Below are 22720 nucleotides of genomic sequence, written 5' to 3'. Positions count from 1 at the left end.
GGCATAATTTAACTAAGGCTTGTTGGCTTTGTTTTGATGCAATCCCTCTTTTTATAAAGCCATTGCACTTAAATCAATCATTTTGTTTATAAATGCAACTGAAACTCAATGGTGTTCCACCTCTGATACCCTGGGTCTGACATTTGGACAAGTCCAGGGTCAAGGCTTTTGCCTATATAGTGGACAAAGGAGACAGTATAATCGTCCCCCTTATTGCCTCAATTTTATCAGTTGGACATCTCCTTTTTCTGATTGGGCAGTTCCAACACTAGGCAATGACTGTGTAAAAAATATAGGCCTTACCAAGTGCCTATATCAATCAGCATTTTTTTGTTTTTGTTTTTGTTTTTGGGCCACACCCAGCGGTGCTCAGGGGATACTCCTGGCTGTCTGCTCAGAAATAGCTCCTGGCAGGCACGGGGGACCATATGGGACACCGGAATTTGAACCAACCACTTTTGGTCTTGGATCGGCTGCTTGCAAGGCAAACACCGCTGTGCTATCTCTCTGGGCCCATCAATCAGCATTTATAAGCAATGACACAGATGTATGTGTTAGTGTCCAGTTAATTCCCTAATTACCTGCTGTTCTGTTCTAGATATGTACAACTCTGCCACCATGACTCGCTTTAAGTGGGACCCAGGCACTGTGGCTATTACTGTGGCCTCCCTTTTAAGCCTTGCAGGAGCAGTCACCAGAGCAGCAGCCCTTGGAACCAGCACACAGCCATCGCAGCAATGAGAAGACAAATTGGCAAATATTTGGCTGAAATCGGCAACTCTGTCACATACCTGAAGACTTCCCTACATTCTCTGGCCAAGGTGGTGTTGCAAAATTGACAGGGCCTGGACATACTGTTCCTGAAAGAGGGTGGCCTTTGTGCTGCCCTACGTGAAGAGTGCTGCATATATACTGACCATACTGGACTAGCTGAGGACTCCATTAATGAATTGCTGGCAGGAATTGAATAAAGAAAAAAAAGTGGGAGGAGGGAATCATCTTGGTATCAAAATCGGTTTAACTGGTTCCCTTGGCTTATACCTTTTTATCTGCATTGGCAGGACCACTAATTTTTTTTTATTATTATCATTACTTTTGGACCTTGCATTTTAAATCATCTGGTGGCCATGATTAAGAGCCGTTTTCACATGGTTGCAATGCTTGCTAATGTAGTAAATGAGTTAACAGTACAAACTGGAAATAGAGAGGCTGCAGCATATGTTATGTTGGAAGTCAATGATGGGTAAGATTCTGTGACATCTTTTAGGTGTCACCAGGACAACCTAAGACCTCATAAGCCTCATAGGCACAAACCTCATAAGCCCCCAGCCCCTCCTGCTTAATTCACTCGGTTCTGATAAAGTAAAAAGATAAAAATATAGGGAGAGAAGCTGGCAAATAAGAAGATTTTTGCAAGCTAGCTTTGAATATATAAGAAGGTCTGACTTGTATCCCTGATGCTATGAGTGCAGGAGAAAGCCATGCAGGTCAAACAATCTGTCTAGGCTAATAGTGCCATAACCATTGCAACCGCTATCTTTACATGCTTCCTGATTTAATGATGCCATGGGCATTGTAACCACTACCTTTACATACCATCCAAGTCAATGATGCCATGTACCTTGTGACTGTTTTCTCTGCATACCACCTTGTTGCTGGAATGTCTAAACTGTATTACCCACATTCTGTTTCCCCGCTTAAAGTTTACCCTTAAAAGCCTTGTCCCTACCTTCAATAAGTGAAGTCCATTGCTCTGACAATGCTTCCCTGTGAGTGGTCTGTGGCTCATAGTCTTCCCTCTCTTTCCCGAGTCCAGCCTTGAGACCATGGGCTGGAAGAGACCCTTACGCACCCTTGCAATGGCATCACGGGGGGGGGGGGGGGGAACGGACGGACGGACGGACACTGGCACCAGAATCCTACAAACCCTGAGTCAGCTGGGAGGGAAGCTGGGAGGGAAGGAGAGCACTGAAACATTAATCAATGAGAGCATCTTTAGAGAAGCCAGTGAGAACAAGGGGAAATTCTGAGAGAGCTCAGAACGTAATGAAGAAATCAAAGGCCTGCAGGGGAAAGATATCGAGATTGAAGTCCCAGCTAGGATAGCACAGCAGGTAGGGTGCTAGCTTTGCATGTGGCTGACCCAGGTTTGATCTCTGGCATTCTAGGAGTGGTGCCTGAGTGCAAAGCCAGGGATTCACCCTTGAGCACTGCCAGATATGACCCAAACACAAACCAAAAAAGAAATCCGGGGTTCTGAGAGGTTGCGATCCACCTCCTGTTAATTGGCTTTGCCATTAACCCGCCTCCTAGACTGTAGGTTTTTTAATCCCACCCAGATCTTCCTAACAGGTAAATTATGTTGTCTCAGATGTGCCTGTGGGAATTCAACCAGCCCTTGGGTAACTATTATTTTCCTGAGTCTGTGCCACCTGACATACCTCACTAGAGCCAACTCCCCGCTGCAAACCTGATCCCTAAGGGGATCCCTAGAACTGACTCAGCACCCCATAGGCACTCAAATGACTGAACAGTGTCATCCAAACAGGACTGTCTGTGCATTTATGACCTACCCTGGCCCCTTCATTTCTAAGCTGGTGACACTAGGAATGTGGCTCAGTGGTAGAGTACTTACATGCCTTGTATTAAATATAAGGTCCTCGGTTCAATACCTAGCACCACAATGTCACAGCCAATGTCACAGAGGTTGGGGTGATAGTACTGCAGCTAAGGTGCTTGCCTTGCACGCAGCCACCCAAGTTCAATCTCTGGCATCCCACAGGGTTCCCTGCATCCTGGCCAGAATGATTTCTGAGCAGAGCCAGGAGTAAGCCCTGAACACCATTGGGTGTGGCCCAGAACCACACCCTCTCCAATAAAAACCCTAAGACTACAGACATATTTCCTAATAACAAGCATGTATTATGTTTATTTATCAATAAGACAAAGGCTGAGGAAACTTGGGGCACATTTCTACTGAGGGAATGTCTTTAGTCTAAATCCAGTCCACAAGTAACTTGAAAAAGAAAAGGCCACTTGATAAAACATTTAGTTGCTACAACAAACATCATTTTTTAAAAAATGTTGGGAGAGTGCACTGAACTTAAAGTAATGCATTTATTTAGGAATAAAAGAAAATAAAACAGAAAATAGCAAAGAATGAAGCCGGAATCAATAGGGCATTTGCCTTGCATGTGGCAGACAATCCTTCAGCATTCCTTATGGTCCCCTGAGCACTGTCAGAAGAGATTCTTTTTTTTTTTTTGGTTTTTGGTTTTTGGGCCACACCCGGCGATGCTCAGGGGTCATTCCTGGCTGTCTGCTCAGAAATAGCTCCTGGCAGGCACGGGGGACCATATGGGACACCGGGATTCGAACCAACCACCTTTGGTCCTGGATCGGCTGCTTGCAAGGCAAACGCCGCTGTGCTATCTCTCTGGGCCCAGGAGAGATTCTTGAGTGCAGAGCCAGGAGTAACTTCTGAGCACCACTAGGTATAGCCCCAAAACAAACAAAAATAGCACAGCTGGGAGTGATCCCTGAGCACTTCTAGGTGTGGTCCACAATAAAAAAAGGGAGAAAAACAAAATAGTAAGGGGTTAGAAGGATAGTGGGGAAGGCGTTTGCCTTGCACTCGACTGACCTGAATTCAATCTGGGCATCCTATATGGTTCCCCAAGCCTATCTGAAGTTATCCCTGAACACAGGGCTAGGAGTAAGTCTTGAACACAGCTGGTTGTAACCCCCAAACAAAAACAAATTAAGTGGTAAGTATTTGAGGAGGGGGGGGAGAATAGAGTGTGGCATAAGCAGTAGGGCATTTGCCTTGTACACACTAACCTAGGATGAACCAAGGTTCAATCCCCAACATCCCATATGGTCCCCCAAGCCAGGAGCATAGCCAGGAATAACTCCCGGGTGCCACTGGGTGTGGCCAGAAAAGCAAAAAAAAAAAAAAAAAAAAAAAGAGTTTGTGAGAAGGATGGGGCATCTGTGAGGCATCTTCAGAGTATAGAGCTTATGGGCCAAGGCCCTGAGAAAAATGAATGTCTGAGGCAGCGAGACTGTGACCATAACTGATGTGGCTACCTTCTGCCTTTCTTACAGGGCAGGTGATGGAATCTGGCAGGGCTTGCTGGGCAGTGGCAGTGGAGAAACCAGATGGGATGCCTGATGGAACCTGGGTCAGCCACATACGTGATGGGAATAAGGACATTCACATTGCCACAACTACAGAATACTTGCCACATTCAATCTTTTTCTCCCTAAGGTGAGAGGAACAGAACCCAGCTGAGTCACATCCTTGAGCATTGACTCTGTTGTCTAATCATCTAACCAGTGGTCCTCAAACTATGGCCCGCGGGTCACATATTGTATTTGTATCTGTTTTGTTTCTTCGTTGCAAAATAAGATATATGCAGTGTGCATAAGAATTCGTTCATAAGTTTTGTTTTTACTATAGTCAGACCCTCCAATGGTCTGAGGGACAGTGAACTGGCCCCCTGGTTAAAAAGTTTGAGGACCCCAACCATTTCCACTTCTATTAATCTACAGGACACCTCACTCTATGTATTTCCCTTATTCCTGCAGCTTCCTCGGGGGGAGGGGTCCAGATAGACCCCCCCCCTCCAGGCTTTGTCCCCCACTCTTCCCCTTGCCTCTCCTCTTCCTCCCCTCCCAAGCCTCCCACTTGGAATCCCAGTAGATGACAGGAACTCCCATTTTCCGCTCAAGGGCAGGATGGAGAACAGAGAAGGGTCTGGGCTAGTCTCCATCCCCAGTCGCCCCGCTTTCTCTCTTTCTCCTTCTCAGCCACACCCCTGTAGCCACCAAGGACTCCATCAGGAACTCCACCTCTCAGCCAGCAGAGAAACAAATTCTCCCTGTGAAGAAAAACTCCAGCTCTTTGCATTAGCAGCAATTAATGGCTTTGGTAAAGGAGCTTGTGCTTCTGCCTAGCATCTGCCTTAGCTCCAATCATCTGGCCCTACACCCCAACTTCCCATCACAGGGAGCTTACAGCATGAATCGTCTTTCCTCTGCCCCCTCCCACCCCATCCTTGCAGCATCAACTTCCAGGGCCCACCACATGCCAAGCTCCGAATACATATGTCCACAGGGCATATATCGTGGTGCTTAAGGAAGGCTGCTGAAAGCATTTCTGGGTGAAGTTCAGAAAGTTTCTGTGTCCATGGGAGATGAGGACTAGGCAAAAAGGTAGTCTTCGAAAAAGGACCCAAAATTAACTGCCAGTGGCTCACTCATTTCCTCATTCAGGTCTCATTCCTGGCTGTGATCTTTTCATCTTAATTCTCATTAAAACGGGGTAGGGGTTTTTGTTGTTGTTGTGTGCATAATTTTTGTTTTCTTTTTAGGGGCTCTGCTACTTTCAATTCTGTGTTTGTCATCACCCCCAAAAGTTGTCCTCAACTCAGAATCTGCCGAAAACACTGTCCTCAACTCAGAATCTGCTGAAAACACAGTCCTCAACTCAGAATCTGCTGAAAACACACATGATTTCTGAATCGGTGATTTCCTACCCAACTACTGAAACGTAAGCATGACCACCACCTGACACCAAAAACCCCAAGTAGATAAACTTTTTCTTTGATCTTTTTATTATTTTTTTCCTCATATTTGGAGCCATACCCAGCTCTGTGCTCTGTGCTCATGAATCACTTCTGGTAGTGCTGGGGACCAGATGGGAATGCTGGGATTGAACCCTGGTCAGCCACATGCAAGGCAATCTCCTTCCCTGGCCTTTTTATTTGTTTTCCCCTCATCAGAGACCTTTATACATAAAAGACTGGGTCTTAAAGACTCCCTCAGATGTGTGTAGGATGCGGGAAGCCTCATGGTGCTTTAGAAATCCCAGAAACCATTGGCCATATTTCCCCCCAAGTTCCAAACATTTTATATTCGGGACTTTTCCATGAAAGAAATCCCAGCGGTGAATTCCTGTTCCCAACGGTGATATGATTGACATTTTGTAAGACAAAAGAAGAGGTGGGGAGTCTGCAGTGGTGTTGGGGTGATGGTGGCGATCTTTGGACCCTTCCCTTCAGCATTCTGAGAACCAGAAACAGGCCTGGGATGTCAACCTAGAATTGGACCATATCCCTGAGCCCAGCCTGCTGCAGCTGCCCTGGGGTTCTGACTCAACTCACGGGGAAATAAAAGGAAATAAAGGGGGTTTTCTCCCACAAATTCCCTTCTCCCTCTCTTCACGCCCCCCAAAAAGCGCTTTTCCATCCATGCCAGTCTGGAACGTGTGCTATGTGACCCATTCTTTGCAGGGAGATCCTTCCGTGGTATTTCTAACCCAGAAAAGGATGCCAAGGTTTCTGGGTTGTACAGGCAAGAGACATTTGGGGGGTCTCTCTCCTTCCAAAACACACCTCCAAAGTAAAAGACGCGGAAGGCACGTTAAAGAAAAGATAAAATAGACTACGGAAAAGGCCCAACAAAGGGGGCCAAAAATGGGGGAAAAACCAGCCCCCTTCCAAGGCGGGTGGAGGGAACAAGAAGGCCAGAAACACAATTCCCCCGCCCATCAGAAGCCTATGCATTTCGCAGGGGCGCCACAGCGCCTTCGAAGGAACCAGGTAGGGCGCCCCGAACTCCCACCCGCGACCGAGTCCTGGCTCCCCCACTCCCAGCTCCAGGGAGGAGAAGAAAAGGCTCAGCAGCAGGCCGCGCCCCCTGCCCGGCCTCCGCCTCTCGCGCACTCACCGAAGCCCAGAGCCAGCAGCGCGCACGTCCACGGGGCGGCCCGCCCGGCCCCGGCCCCGGCCCCGGCTCCCACGCGCGCTGCCATCTCGTCCCGCTGCAGCCGCTGCAGCCGCCGCCGTCGAGGGACGCCCTGCCCTGGGCGCGCCGGGCTCCGACTAGCACCGCCGCCGGGGCCGCTCCGTGGCACCTCCACGCCGCGCGTCCCACTCCAGGCCCACGCCGCCCCGCCGCGCCGTCATTGGCTGCCTCGCGTCCCCGGGCCGGGCCATTGGCCCTGGCCGCCCGTCCATCTGGCATCGGGCGAGGCTCCGCCTTCCGGGCCCACCCAGGTGCCTTCTCCCCGAGGCTGGAGGCCTCGCCCGGGTCCCCGTCCCCGCGGTCCGGGCTGCCTGCGTGGCCGGTTCCCCCCACCGGGTCACCCCGCACGGGCCCCGCGCGCGCTCCAGCCGCTCTCTGCTTTCTGCTCTCCCTGGAGCCTCCCAGCTTCAGCCCAAGGGGAAAAGCGGGCCCCCATGCTCCCCGAAAAAATGCAAAAACTAAGATCAAAACGGGGGATGCTGCCAGGGTACAGTCACTTTGTACCCACCTCACCTTCCCTGGCTCCGACCCCCCCGCCCCGTCTGCCCTTTGTCCGGCTATGCTCATGTATGTGGCTGCCTGTTGGGGACTAGCTGAATCTCCATCTTGCCAGCACACACACATACACATGCATGCTCACACACACACACACACACACACACGCATGCACACGCACACACACGTGTGCGCATTGTCCCTCGCAGGGGTCCTCAAACTTTTAAACGGGGCCAGTTCACTGTCCTTCAGACTGTTGGAGGGCCAGATTATAGTAAAAACAAAAATTATGAACAAATTTCTATGCATACTGCATATATCTTATTTAGAAGTGAAGAAACAAAATGGGAACAAATACAATATGTGGCCCACAGGCCGTAGTTTGAAGACCCCTGCTCCAAGGGATGCCAATAAAAATTGGCATCAGGCTGTTTTGGTTGAAAATGAAATATAAATGCTGAAATTGAAGTATATTAATCATGCTTCTGCTTCTGTGAATCATGCTCCTGCTCACGGGATTTGTTTGAAGTTTAACTAGAACCCCAAAGCCAGAACAATGGGCAGGATTTATGTACCTGGGCAGCCCAGGCCTTGAAGCCCGGGTAAAGGGCAGAACCTAGGCAGCTATAAGAATGCCCTACTACCTTTGTCATTTTTTAAAAGTGGGTGTTGTCCTAGGTATGATTCGAAACAAACATGAAACTTGTTGAATGGCAATAAGCTGACATACAGCAGAATTCAGGTGAGATGGAAGGTGATGTTTTTGGTTAAAAATTGAAGGAAGTATTGTTTCAGGATTGCTGCATTGTTTCTTAATGGTTTATTGAATGACGTATGTAACATCTCAAAAACTTAGAAAAAGCTGTATGTGACTGGCACTCGGGGTCAGTGGATGGACCACTGGAGACTGTTGGACCCCTTAGCCAAGGTAATTAAATCCCGATTGCAAATTGCATTACCGACTGGTTGTCATTCTCACGGACTGGCGGGGAGGTCACCGGGATTCTCAACTCCAAGTCCCGTCTTTTCTTCTTCCTTGGCCTTCTATACCTCTAACCCCTCTTCATGGAGCAGTCTGAATATTCCCTCAGGCATGCGTCCTCCAAACTAAAAGCTCTTAGAGCTGGAGGTCGTGAAGACACCCATGACAGGATGAGGGGGCCCCCGCGAGCAGGTCTCCCCACTTAAAGACCTGTCCCCCGCAAAAGAAAAGCCGCGCACCGTTTATAGATACATATTGGTTGAAGCAAAACACTGTCCCAAAATTATTTGGCAGATTGTTCCTCTTTTACTCTTGTCTCGGGCTTCTCTGACTAACAGTTTCTCACCCCAAGTCTGAACTGCCTTTGGCTGCCCAAGCACAGGAGCCCAGGCCGCCTGGCAGGCATGCAGCCAATCTCCTGTTTTGGAAAAGTCAGAGATGCGAAGCGAAAGAGGAGAAAGAGGAAGAAGAGGCGGAGGAGGAGGGTGGGAGTGGGCAGTGGGCAGTGGGCGTGGGAGGGCATCGTTTTTGGACACTGAGGATAGGGCCGGAGCAGAAGGGAGAGCAGAGCTGCCCGATGCGGCCTCTGACCCAGTGTGTAGTAGTCTCAAGTTGACCCACCAACGCCCTTCCTTCCCGGGACCTTTATTGTTTTATTAGTCTTGCAACACCTCGTACTCAAGGAAGATAATCGGCCCCTAGGAGGCCCAAAGGAGCCTGGATAAGCTCCTCCAGTGATAAGTGGGTTAGGGTAGGGCGTATGTAGGGCTTCTGTTTGTTTTCTTGTTTGGTTTTGGACCACACTCAGCCGTATTCAGGGTTACTCTCGGCTCAGAGCTCAAAAATCACTCCTGGCTGCTTGGGGTGGGGTGGGGGACCCTATGGGATGCGGGCATCGAACCTGAGTCATTCGTGAGCAAGGCAAGCCCCCCTCCCTGCTGTAAGTGTGCCCTCATGAGCTTTGTCCTGACTGCACCCACAAATGTCTTGGGGTCCTGTGTGTATAAGATATGCCAGCTGGGCTTCATTCTCCATTCTCACGGTACTGTCCACCGGGTAGGCCAACACAATCTGAATTCAAGTATTACCTGTGTGTGGGTTTTTTGTTTTGTTTTTTGGTTTTTGGGCCACACCCGGCAGTGCTCAGGGGTCACTCCTGGCTGTTTGCTCAGAAATAGCTCCTGGCAGGCACGGGGGACCATATGGGACACTGGGATTCGAACCAACCACCTTTGGTCCTGCTGTGTGTGTGTGTGTGTGTGTGTGTGTGTGTAAAATACTTCTTGGCTCTTTCCCTCAGTGCGGTGGAGGCGAGAAAGGTGGGGGTGAGGCAGGGGGTACAGACCCAGTTTCGCAGATGTCTGGTTATCTGGAAGGGCTGGCTGGTGACAAGGTTTCAGAAGACCTGGTAATGTGATCTTCCTCAATTGCTGGCGAGAAAGAGGAATAAGAGAAAACCCATCTAGAACGATGAACAATACTATATAATAGTATAATATAAAAATAATAGTATAATAAATAATAGTAACATAATAGTACAGTAAACGGGAAAATAATAGCATAATACATGAGAAAGAAGGGCGCAGAGATCTCCTAGGTGTGAAGAAAAATGGGGCTGGAGAAATAGTACAGGGACATGTGGAGGGGGTGCTTGTCTTGCACGTGGCTGGTTCTGGTTTGATTTCCAGCTTCCCATATGCTCTCCAGAGTATCCCTAGGAGTCATTCTTGAGTGCAGAGCTAGGGGGTAAGTCAACAACAACAACAACAACAACACAATAACAACAACAATACCAATATTGGTCTCAATATCTGAGCCGAGTTTCCTTTACTCCTTTCCTCATGTTCAGGAGAAATAGAAATTTGTAGTATCCAGGGGGTGTTTGCCTTGCACTCTGCTGAGCTAGGACAGACCACAGTTTGATCCCCCGGCATCCCATATGGTCTCCCAAGCCAGGAACAATTTCTGAGCACATAGCCAGGAGTAACCCCTGAGCGTCACCGGGTGTAGCCCAAAATGAAAGAAGGAAGGAAGGAAGGAAAAAGGAAGGAAGGAATGAGAAAGAAAAAAATTTCTAGTATCCAGAGTATTTTTCTTTTTCTTTCTTTTCTTTCTTTTTCTTTATTTTCTTCTCCCCCTTCCCCAACTTTAGATTTTGATGAATCAACTCTTTTGACTTCTAGAACAAATTCCTGTTTTAAAGAGAATTCCCATTCTCTTTGCCTTGGACCCCAAACACTCAAGCTCATGTTAGGACATTTTCATTTAAAACCAAGAGGGGCAGGGACAGAGTACGGGAGAAGAAAACTATAATTTACGGGTGTTAAACCACAGGAAAAAGGTGGCAAATCAGTGCCTGGCCCCTGAAATTAATGTTTGTGACCTGTCTGGGAGGGTTCTCGTGATGTTTGTGGAGGAAATGACCCATGGGTGAATAAAAGAGCTCACGAATGAATGACTTCAGGATGGAATAAAAGGAAGGAAAGTTGTTTAGATTTTGTCCCAATTACTTGTACTTTGCTACATGGTGACTGGCCAGAGTGACAAGTTCTGATTATACAAAGAACCACGAGTTGTATTACTAAGGAATTTGGAACCAACTACCAGCATTGAGTAATTCTTCTTTGGGTTCCTGCTCAGTTTGCTTCAGCCTCAGTGTATGAAAGTCAGTGTTGAAGACTTTAATAAGAGTTCAGAAGCCTCCGTGAGAAAATTAGGACAACTGGATTAGTACAACTAGTTTCCTAGCATGCACCAACTAGTATCTTCTCTCCAATAAATAAATTACTCCAGCAGGCAAGACTTGGGTTGTCAATTCCAAAGCAATGCAACAGGTTTTAGTATGTCACAAGATCTTTCCTTTTCTTTCTTTTTTCTTTTTTTCTTCTCCTTTGCCAAAGTTCCAGCTCAGGATCTCTCTCCATGGAAAGAGGTTTTGCAATTGCAGTGTGAGTCAATCTCCCAAGAATGGGGAATTCACCAGACTGGAAAGGGAGTGTTTTCAACCCCAGGAGAGGAGGGGGGGACCGCCCCGACCGACAGACTTGCACTGGCAAGCTGGCAGGAAGCGAAGCCTGGCAGCAAAGTCTGCCCCTGGGACAAGGGCACACATATGTTTTTTCGCTTTTATGCAATGGTGGTTTGCACCTGAGTCATTGCTCCGGCAACATCGTCGTTCGTCTTGGGCGTTGACGCTTTTCCCAGCTTCAAAGAATAAGGAAAGAAAATAAAAAATTAAATTAAGTTAAATTAATAAAACGTGAAGCTACCCCGAGACAAGAAACCACCATAGAACAAACTCAGCCCAATTCCGGCCACGAGCAATACATCAACTCACCACCTGGGGGCGCGGAACCGAATCATCACCTTTCCTTAGCTTGGAGGAAGCGTAATCTCGCGGCGGCTCGTTGGTCTAGGGGTATGATTCTCGCTTAGGGTGCGAGAGGTCCCGGGTTCAAATCCCGGACGAGCCCTTCTTTTTTTTTTTCCCCCTTTTTCTTGAAAAGAAAGCTGAACTTAAAGAAATAGAACGAAACCCGGTCGGTGTCGAGCCTAAGTAAATAACTCAAAGGATAAAACTCATTTTGAATTCAAAACGTGAAACATGCTGTAAAGTGAAACCATGCAAAGAGATTTAGGGGTGCATTCCAGGGGCCCCCACTAGTTTCAATTTTCCGGGTAAAATATAAAGTTCACAAGCGATCTTTCGTGCTAAACTTGGCACTTTTGAAATCCTAGGCTTCGATCGATTTCACTCCACTCTTTACTTTGTCAAATTAAAGGGGACACCCACATACTTCTGGCCAACCTTGATTTTTCTCTCTCTCTCTCTCTTTTTTTTTTTTATTCTTAACCCTGATTTTTTAAATTTTATTTAAACGCCATGCTTACAAGGTTGTTCCTAATAGTCTCCCCCCGCCCCAGATAAAGTTGTTTATGATTGAGTTCCAGCCACACAATGGACGACCTTCCCCAGGGCACGTTTCCTGCCATCAGGTCCCAGTTTCCCTCTCCCCGCTCCCCAACATCCTTTCCCCTTCCTGCCCCTCTCTGGCCAACCCCGATCGGCTTTGTTTCCACTTGGAGACGGGATCTAGCAGAGGTGCAAAAAAAATTGGAAGAGCTTCGAAAAGAATAAAAAATAAAAATCAAAAAAAACTCTGGGCTCGTCCGGGATTTGAACCCGGGACCTCTCGCACCCGAAGCGAGAATCATACCCCTAGACCAACGAGCCGCTCCCGGAGAAGCGGCTGCGAGTGCTGCCCTTCAGCCTTGTCTACTGCCGAAGGTTCCGAGCGACCCACGCGTGACCCGTTGCCCATCGCGGGGACCGCGGGGACCGCGAGGACTCGGGGCTGGTGCTCCGCGCGCTGCGCCCTGGACGTGGTGGCGATGGAGGTGGCGGCGGCGGCGGCAGCAGAGCACGCTCCAGCCCGGAGCGGATGGCGCCCGGGAAACCGCACCCCCGCACCCCGCGATCGCCCCCTGTGGGTCCATCCTTGTGTGAGCGGGGGATATGGGGGAAATAGGGGAGCCCCCACTGTGGCATGTCCAGGGGTTCGAATCCCCGCATGCATCTTTTACATGCATGCAAAAAATCAGAATTACGGGTGACCCCCCTTACACATTTAGCAAAGAGGAAACTCGCCCCCACCCCGAGACTTTTTAACAGATCACTTAAGGCCACACAGCTGGGGGTGGGTGGGCATTGCTGGGAAAATAGGATGAGTGGACAGCTGGGAGGTGCAACCACACCACCCCTTGCTTGCATGAACACCCTCTCCCCCCTTAGATATTTCCTGTGCCCCTCAACTCGTCTGCTTTCAGGCTGTAGGCTAGCTTTGTCTGCTGGATCAGCTCATGATCTGTGCAGAGACCTCCCTGAGTTCCCCCCTAAGGTCCCCCTAAAGTCTCTAAAATCATCTGTAATCTGGGGTATCTGGGGTGAGTCCAGAGGTACTAGAGGTGCCCTAGAGACTTCGGCCTTTCTACAAAGCACCGCTTCTCCCTGCTACTGCCCAACTGCTTCTTTCCTGGTGGCAGGGGGTTCTTGAGGTGCCCTTGAAGATGAGAAGATTCACACCTGAGCTGTCAGGGAAATACAGAGACACTCCCAATCCCACCCTGACTAAAACAGCAACTCAGAACTAACTTGCAGCTACCGGATGTTTGGCCAGTAGGGGGCAGATGTAAGCTTGACTAAAGCTGTTTGCAAACAGGTCTTGGGAGCACTTTTCTTCTTCCTGCCAGCAAAGGTCCAAGTATTGATCTTTTGGGGGGTGGGGTAGGTCAAAAAGGGACTCACATCTTTCTAGCTTTAGAGGATCTTGTGCTGTTGAGGGTTGAATTTGGAATTTCCTCTAACCCTGGGAATCACTTCCCATCCCGCTTGCTTCTAATTCCCTCTTGTCATTTGAGGGCTGAGGTTGGAATTCTGGTTGCATGTGGGATCCTGGGTTCCCCTCCACACTCCCACCAGCGCCTGACTAAGAGTCTCTTCCCTACCACAGGTGTGGGTAAAAAAAAAAAAGTAAATTAAATAAATAAAAACAAACAAAAAGCAACCAAAAATAGAAGCTCAGAGAGTTAGTACAGCTGGGAGGGTGCTTGCCTTTCATGTGGTTCCATCCCCAGCGTCCCAGAGGGTCCCCAAGCATTGCCAGGAGTAATTCATGAGTTCAAAGCCAGGAGTAAGTCCTGAGCACCACTGGTGTAGCCTCCAAACAAACAAACAAAAATAAATAAATAAAAATAAAAGAGGAAATAAAACCACAGGGGCTGGAGAGATAGCACCAGTAGAGTGTTTGTCTTGTACTCAGCAGATCCAATACTGACAGTGGTTCGAATCCTGGCATCCCATATGGTCCTCCGTGCCTGCCAGAGCGATTTTTGAGCATAGAAACAGGAGTAACCCCTGAATGCCACTGGGTGTGACCCCCCCAAAAAAAGCAATAAAACCACAAATGGGGTGAGGGGCTGGAAAGATAGCACAGTGGTAAGGCATTTGTCTTGCATGCAGCCAATCAGGGCTGACCCAATAGATTCCTGGCATCCCATATGGTCTCCCCGCACACACACCCCCAACCTGCCAGGAACGATTTCTGAGTGCAGAGACAAGAGTAACCCCAGGGATGGCCCCCAAACCAATCAATTAATAAATTAATAAACTGCTTTTAAAAAGTGTAGTGGGCCAGAGAGATAGCACAGCCGTAGGGCATTCGTTTTGCATGCAGAAGGACGGTGGTTCAAATCCTGCCATCCCATATGGTTCCCCCCCCCCAGCCTGCCAGGGGCAATTTCTTTTTTTTTTTTTTCTGTTTTTTTTTGTTTGTTTTGTTTTGGGCCACACCCATGACGCTCAGGGGTTACTCCTGGCTATGCGCTCAGAAGTCGCTCCTGGCTTGGGGGACCATATGGGACACCGGGGGATCGAACCGAGGTCCATCCAAGGCTAGAGCAGGCAAGGCAGGCACCTTACCTCTAGCGCCACCGCCCGGCCCCAAGGGGCAATTTCTGAGCACAGAACCAGGAGTAGCTCCTGAGCGCTGCCGGTGTGACCCCCCCCCCCCCAAATGGAGTAGTACCACTCAGCAATATAAATTTGCCCTTCCCTTTGAGATCAGCCCTCCCTGAACTCTAACTCCCTCTTGGTCCTTGGCAGGACCATTCAAGGTGCCAGACAGGAGCCCAAGGTAGCTGCTTTTGCACTACCCCAACTCTGCCAGTATTGATCATATGATTTTCTTCATGACACTTTGCCTCTGTGATCAACATGTGATGACTATATCATTGCTATCTTGTGATTTAACCGCCCCATTGGTATATATTTTTTCATTTTATTGTTTTTGGGTCACACCCGGCAGCGCTCAGGGGTCACTCTGGGCTCTACGCTCAGAAATCACTCCTGACAGGCTCGGGGGACCATATGGAATGCCAGGATTCGAACTATCGTCCTTCTGCATGCAAGGCAAATGCCTTACCTCCATGTTATCTCTCCGGCCCCTCCTTATGTTTTTTATTAGTTTCTATTTTTGTTTGTTTTAAGGTCCATCAGGCAGTAATCAGGGCTCATCCCTAGTTCTGCACTCAGGAATCACTCCTGGCAGGTTCAGGGGACTCTAGGAGATGCTGGGGATAAAACCCATGTCAACCTCGTGCATGGCAAGCACCCTCCCAGCTGTGCTATCACTTGGGCCCTGTATGTTTATTCGTGACCCTATGGAATATACTGGGGGCAGGTTTGAGTTTGGGTTCCTTAATTACCCCCCTGAAGAGCCAAACACATTTGATCATGTTAGGTCTTTATAACCCAAGAGTTTCTGACCAGAGAAGTGGCTGTCAAGTGCTCATTCACATGGTGAATTCATGCAGCCCTTGTGGAAACAGTTTTGGTGGGAGTTAGTGGGGAGCAGAGAGTTATTGGCCTGGTAATTTGCTCCCCACCACCAAGATACCCCACCCACTGGGCTAGTCCTTCCCCAAGCAGGAGGGAGGGGCAGAGCCCCCCTTTCTCAGTATCCCACCTCTCCAGCTCCCATAAGATTGTGAAACATCTGCTGGGCAATGAGTGTGTCAGGGTGAGGGGCAAAGCAGGATCTAGCCAGAGACATATGTAAATAAAAGTATGTATTACTGAGAGATGGTCACTGCAGATGGTGAGATCAGTAGGTAGTAGCAGAAAAAGACTAGAATCTTCAAAGACAAACAGATCAACAATGGGGTTTCCCCCAAACTACTGGTAACACATGCTTCTCTCCAAATCCTGCCAATTTTAATAATGCTCTTGGATAAACTACATGTTGTCAATGTCATATTTTAAAACATTTTTTATTTAAAAAAATTCCCAATAGTTATCTTAACTCTGTTGTTGGGTTCGAGAGGAAAGACTCCTTTGTAGGCTCTTTTCTGAAGTTCTAGAAAGAAGCAATAGCTCCAGAGTCAGCAGGAAACATTAGAATTCTCTGAGCGGGGATCACTGAGCTACTCTGAAATACTCTTGAAATTACCCTGCAATATGCCAAATACTGAGTGAGGAGGGACCTACTCTTTCAGAAGGAAAATTCAGCAAGGACCCCTGAGCCTGCAAATCTCCTCACACATACCCAAACAGAGCGTCCAAAGCCAGAGCTAGCCAGTGGGATGTGGGGGGCTGAGGTCCATCTCCTTCTCTGGGAATTCACTTAAGTCTGTGCTCAAATTAGAGATTAATAATGGACACTTAGTTTCAGTAGAAGATTTAGGAATGGGGACTAGACAGCAGGATTTTTACCATGATTTATTCCTGTACTTTGTACACAGAGACTAAGTCTGGCTTCATTACCTTATGTTGTGCGTGGTATTAGATTTGGGTCCAATCACATGTAAGATTCATCAGTCCTTTGAGTAGAATACTTTTATTGAAGTACATAAGAACTTTAGTAGTCTCAGCACAAATATAACTCAATGAGCTGCACTATCTTTAAAGATGTAACTAAGCTTAAAATCTCAAGAGGGTAAATCTGTTCTTGATTATCTTTAGACTCCATGTGATGAAAAGGGTTTTTATTAATACAGAGATTGAGGGTCAATTAAATATGACAGTGACAGGGAAACCCCTTGTTGCAGAACAATCCTTGATGGGGTTGACTGATGGAGGGATGGAGGATGAGGTCTTTCTTCTCCAGCTCGGACCACGCATCTGCTACCCTGTTCAGCCGGCGGTTCTGAGGTGAAAGCAGCGGGTATAAAGCTAACAGGCAGTCAGGCTTCCGAAGATAACAGCTTTATTCTGTGCATAAGGCTGAAGCCAAAAGCCCCAGAATCAGCCCCAGAAAAAAAGCCCTTGTCTTCCACAGACCCTTGCTTTTATACATCATAATCAGGTACCACACCAGGGTGGGAGCAGAATCAGGTCACACCCTAGATTAGGGCACAATCACTGATCAGGATAGGATCAGTAACATAATAATCCCATGGAAATGTTTACATACACAACACCCCTGGCACTGGTGTGCATCCCTGGAGCTTTGAGCACCTCCCAGGAAAGAGCTCACTCTCTGCTTCAGGTCACTGGCCAAAGGGCTGACTCAGAGAGCCCCCATCTCCATCTTCATGGTTCTGTGTTGTGGGGGAAAGGAGATAACGCAGAACCCTCAAGTTTCTGAGATGAGTCTTTCCGAAGTGGGAAAGGCAGGGAACATTGGAAAACGCACTTTCATTCTTTTTCATTGGCATCACTTTATCCTAGGCATCCCTAGGATGGGCAGTGAACACCAGAAGAATCTTTTATTTTCCTTTTTGGGCCATACCAGGGGTACTCAGGGGTTACTCCTGGCTCTGTGCTCAGGAATTACTCCTGCTCCCTGGCAGGTTCAGGGGACCATATGGGATGCGGGGGATCAAACCCAGATAGGCCATGTGCAAGGCAAACTCCTTCACCACTGTGTTATGTCTCTGGCACCACAGACCAAAAAAATCTTGAAACAGCTTCTCTGTTCCTTGGGAAGTTGGCAGTGGCAGCAGTGAAATACTCCATAAAGGCTATTCCTGTCATTTGGCTTTGATTTGGTCAGTGACCAGGAGACACTCGAATGCAGTGGACAGACCATGAACTTTAGAAGTATAGCAAAGTAGACAGAGTAATTGCACAGGGGATAGCATGTTTGCCTTGCATGCAGACGACTAGGTTTTGATCTGCAATATCTCATATGGTTCCCTGTTGTGAATCTGTGCTGTTAAATCCTTTGTTGGGTGTTTGTGAATCCACAAATAGTTCCCAGAATGAGAGAAGGGGGTTGCAGAGTCACGTGGCCTACAGAGAAAGGCACCTCCATGCAGCTACCACCATCCAAGCCCATCCTAAGGGCTTACTGCAACAGTTCCCCAAACCTGCCAGGAGTGATTTCTGAGCAGTCAGAAACCTTAGAGCACCGCCAGGTGTGGCTCAAAAACAAAAACAAAACACAAAAATGTAGAAGTACAAGGAGAGTCAAGTTCCAAGGTCAGCTAGAGAGGCTGAAACACTGGAGGGCTGGGAAGGGGCCACCAAGGGGATTTTTCATTACAGTTGGTTGTTTTAAATAAATTGCTTTTTCAGTGAGTCCCAAGGAACCAGCACAAATGTCTTGGGGCACTCTTGGGGCACCCCCCTGCCCTGCAGGGCATCTCCTCCAATTCTTCTGTCCAGAGAGTTGAGCTGGCAGTTCCATGACTAGACCCAAGTGGCTCTCTCGTGGTCACATTTCTGTGTCCTCAGCAGGGGAGTGATCCTAGGAGCAGAGGATGGAGGATGAGTTATGGGGAGCTGGCACAGCTCCAACCCCCCAATTGTCTCTCTGGGGTTCTAGATTGGACAAGAGCAGCAACATTCATCATCATCATCACCACCACTATCATCATTATCATTGTCATCATCAGGGTGGGCACAGTGCTCAGAGTCTAGAGCCAGGCCTGGCATGTGGGGGACTCAGGTTTGACCCCTAAGCACTCTGTGATCCCCTGAGCACCACCACAGGGAATAAATAAGCTCTGAGCACCATCACAAGAGTAGCTCACAATATTGTCAGGTGTGGCCTCCAAAATAAAGTTAGTGAACCCCAACCACAGATGTCATTAGAGGGGGAAAAGCCAAGCTCATGGATGGGGTAAGTCTGTTCTTTTTTGAGGTACATCTGTACCTGATAGAGCTCAATATTTACTTCTGGCTCAGTGCTTGGGGTCAATCTTGGAGGGACCTGGGAGTCCTTGGGGGGGGGGGGTGATGGATCCAACTGGGAGTGCCACATGTCAGGCAAGTGTTCTCCCTGTTGTAGATGTGCCCTTTAGTGCATTTGTGTTTAAGAGGCACCCAGGGGACCTGAGCGCACAGTGGGGAGGGTGTCTGCCTTGCACGAGGATGACTCAAGTTCAAGCCTAGATTCCATATGGTCTCCCAAGTCTGCTAAGAGTAAACCCTGAGCACCACTGGGTGTGGCCCAAAAGTCAAAAAAGTAAGATGCATTTAGGACTGGGGAACATCAAGAGAAGGGCAAACGCTTCCTGTCATGCTCTGTGTCTCATGACCTAAGCTTATTACAAGCCAGTTCAGGGGACAGGAAGGAATGGGGAGATCAATGATCCCTGCTGGCCTTTGGAAAACGGGGTGCACCTACCTCTGTCTCAGGGGCCTCTCTGCCAGCCTCCTGTTGACCGTGGCTGAGTCCCAACTCCAGGGGCATCTCCTCTCCCTTCTCCTCATTTCCCCCCTGCTCAGGGCTGGGGCTGTCCTCCCCCTTTTCAGGAGGATTTGAGGGGACCTTTTCCTGCGTCCCCCCCTCTTCATGGCACTTTTGTGGGACTACGCCCTCCTCAGCATCTCTTGCTCCGTCTTCCTGCACCTCTGCTGTCCCAGGACCCCCGATCCCACTCCCCGCCTCTGAGCTGGAGAGTTGGGGGGGTTCTGCGGGCTCCTTCCCGGGGGCACCGATGGCTGGCTGGGGATGCTGGGTCTCCTCAGGGACCGAAGACTTCTTCTCTGTCCTGCTGGGTGTCCTCCTCAGCGGCAGCGTCTCAAGAGACCCCCAGTTCTCCTGGCCCTCCCGACACTCAGGCTTCTCAGAAGCCTTAGCTGGGAATTCGACGTCCCCATTCTCCTGTGATGGTTCTGGCACCCTGAAGTCTGCAAGGTCCCCGCAGTCCGACTGGGACCTTCGGAATCGTCTGGAAGGGGGGCGCCTCTTGATGGAGCCCCTGGTTCGCACCTGCAAGAGGGAGTATGGAAAATGAGTCATGCAGGAGGCGGGGAGGAAATTGTGTGTGTGTGTGTGTGTAGGAAATTTTGTGTGTGTGTGTGTGTGTGTGTGTGTGTGTGTGTGTGTGTGTGTGTGTGTGTGTGTGTAGATGATAGTGTGTGTTCCCTGCCTTTTCTTTCTCAGTCCTCCAAAGCTAGACTCAGTTTTCCAGAATATTCCATTGTTTGCTGCTCAGGTTCAGGATTCATAGGGAACCCTGGAGATGCCAGACTCTCCAAGCTGGGCTATTCCCAGCTCAAACAGCAACACTGCGATTGCTCTGAACCTTCTAAGTTGTTCAGGGTCAAACTTGGTCTTTCTCACCTAATAGTTTTAAACTACCTCAAATAACCTTTACTTTCCTGTCACTTGTTTTTAATTTTGGGACTACACCCTACACCTCTCAGGGCATCAACTTTTAAAAAAGAAAAGTATTACTATGATCAAAATAAAAATTATATTAAAAAACAAAAGAAAATTATTTGAGCCAGCTGACATGCAGGCCAGAATTACCCTGTCAGGCCAAGAGCAGAATGTTTGGAGTGCTCATCCCTGAAGGCTCCTTTGGGGGTGAGTGGCTAGATTCAGAGGCTTGGGGAGGAGAGGCAAACAGGGCACAGGAGAGTTCTGAGCCCAGAGACCAGTGCACAGGGAGAGGTTCCTTTCCTGAATCCAAACCTAATTCTCTCACTGTGATCCTGAACATGTATATCTATCAAGAGAAACACAAAGAGACATAGACATACACAGAAACACAGACACACTGATACACACAAATATATACATGCAAAAACACACACAGATACACAGAGACAGACACAACAGAAACACACATGCATAAATACATAGAGACACAGCCACACATAGTTGCAGACAGACATACAGACAGATACAGAAACACAAAGACACACCCAGACTGATACAAAGACAGACAGACAGACAGACAGACAGACAGACACACACACACACACACACTTCCAGACACCCAGACACAGACAATTCCATACCTTGTTGAAACACGGTAACTGGCTCCCTTCAGGTGGCGGCTGGTCGAAGCTGACCCCAGGGCTGCTGGGCGTAGAGGGGGGACTTTGAAAGGGGGACATGACGGCCTTGAGTCCAGGACTCTTGGGGGATGCCCCAGGCAGCAGGGCCGCAGGGTCAAAGGCCAAGCTGGCCTGTGGAGAAGAGACAAGACACTGCCAGAAAGAGGACAGGAGAGCTCTGCTCTTGGTCTCAGAATGGGGCACACTGAGAACAGATGGGGACTTTTCCTCAATACTACCCGGCATCATCGGCCCTGCAGCCTATCTCCTACTGCTTGTGTTTGAGTGCCCTGAAAATACTAAGTCTCCCAAAACAGGTCCTCGTGACAGCTGTAGTCCCCCAGAAATGAGGACAGCCAGGGAGCCCCAGCTCCTGAGTATACTCCTGGCGCCTTCTGCTGGCCAGGTGCATTGAGTTCATTCTCCCGCCTCACCCCTCCTCTGTAGGCATTTTTGTGCTCAGGGTTGACGCCTGGCTCTGTACTCAGGAATCACTCCTGACAAGCTGTGGGAACCCTATGTGGGATGCTTGGGATCAAACCCAAGTCAGCTGCGTGCAAGGCAAATGTTTTTCCCCGCTGTCCTATTGCTCCAGCCCCACCTGCCCTATAGTCTTGTTCTCAGGGCTCCCTGGGGCCCCTTGCCAGTTCTGTCTATTCACCCCTAGCTCCTAGTAGAGGGCACCACTGCCAGTTGGTAGACCCATCTTAGTGTGTACCCACAGGGGTCGCCCCTTTACCTCTCAGCTTTCTCTGTGCTCAGCCCTGCAGGTATTGGATCAGGGGGCAGGGGACACTGGAAAAGGGGATGAGGAACCAGTTCGGGGGAATAAGTTGCTTGGACCAGAGAGAAAACATAGGGAGGGCACCTGCCTTGCACACAGCCCACCCAGTTCGGTCCCTGGAGCCCCATAGGGTCCTCCCAAACACCACGAGGAGAGATCCCAGAGCACAGAGCCACGAGTAGCCCTTGGCTACCAGCTGTGGCCCCAAACCAAAACCAAAAGAAAAATAAAAAAGATACACAAAGGGCCATGAGATTCTTTGCACAAAAAATACCTAGGGGGTGTTCATGGCTAGCACTATTTGGGGTGACCTCTGAGTAATACCTGGAAGTGTCCCAAAAATTAATCCATCACCCCTGTTGGCTGGCAGATAGCTGGACCTGGAGAAGCAAGGGCTGGGCTGGACCTCCGCCCACCAATCTACACTTACCTGGAGCTTCTCAATGAGGGGTGAGCTCTTCACCTTGACTTTGGGGCCATGGTTCCCGCTGGACGAAGATTTCTAGGGGTCGAGCAAGTCAGCGAGTGAGATGAAGGGAACAGGATGGGGGGGTCAAGCCAACACTGAGATAGGAGCAGTTCATTTTACCCACCTCCCCCTAACTTCCACCTGAGTCAATGCCGAGTAGCACCAGCACCCCAAATTCAGCAGAACAAATCATGCTGCAGGATACAGACCCCTGGGACCTTAGTCACCCATGGCTGTAGGGATCTACATTTGTCCATCTCCAACACAATCCCACTCCTAGGGGGCCTGCGTAGCTGCAAAATCCCAACAGCTCTGGCTCTCAATACTGGTTATTCCTTTTGCTGAGCAGACAAGAGCTTCTGGAAAGTTCCAGGCTCTGGGTGGGAG

The 22720-nt window shown here is 49.0% G+C and overlaps 1 protein-coding gene and 2 non-coding genes across 3 annotated transcripts in view; 1 reads left to right on the top strand and 2 right to left on the bottom strand.

Moving 5' to 3' along the window:
- MPZL1 (myelin protein zero like 1) overlaps positions 1-6873 on the bottom strand; it is a 34140-nt gene extending 27267 nt beyond the window's left edge. Inside the window, exon 1 of the mRNA XM_049776583.1 lies at positions 6733-6873. Coding sequence (XP_049632540.1) covers positions 6733-6817 — 85 coding nt within the window. The 5' untranslated portion in view covers positions 6818-6873. The remainder of the gene's footprint in view (positions 1-6732) is intronic.
- A 4815-nt stretch (positions 6874-11688) lies between these two features.
- On the top strand, positions 11689-11760 carry TRNAP-AGG (transfer RNA proline (anticodon AGG)). The gene has a single exon. It is a non-coding gene; the product is annotated as a tRNA-Pro (tRNA).
- A 689-nt stretch (positions 11761-12449) lies between these two features.
- TRNAP-CGG (transfer RNA proline (anticodon CGG)) lies at positions 12450-12521 on the bottom strand. The gene has a single exon. It is a non-coding gene; the product is annotated as a tRNA-Pro (tRNA).
- Positions 12522-22720: the final 10199 nt, after the last annotated feature.

The sequence above is a fragment of the Suncus etruscus genome, chromosome 7 (assembly GCF_024139225.1).
Source record: "Suncus etruscus isolate mSunEtr1 chromosome 7, mSunEtr1.pri.cur, whole genome shotgun sequence".
NCBI classification, from domain to species: domain Eukaryota; kingdom Metazoa; phylum Chordata; class Mammalia; order Eulipotyphla; family Soricidae; genus Suncus; species Suncus etruscus.
This window is presented reverse-complemented; position numbering and strand designations above follow the sequence as displayed.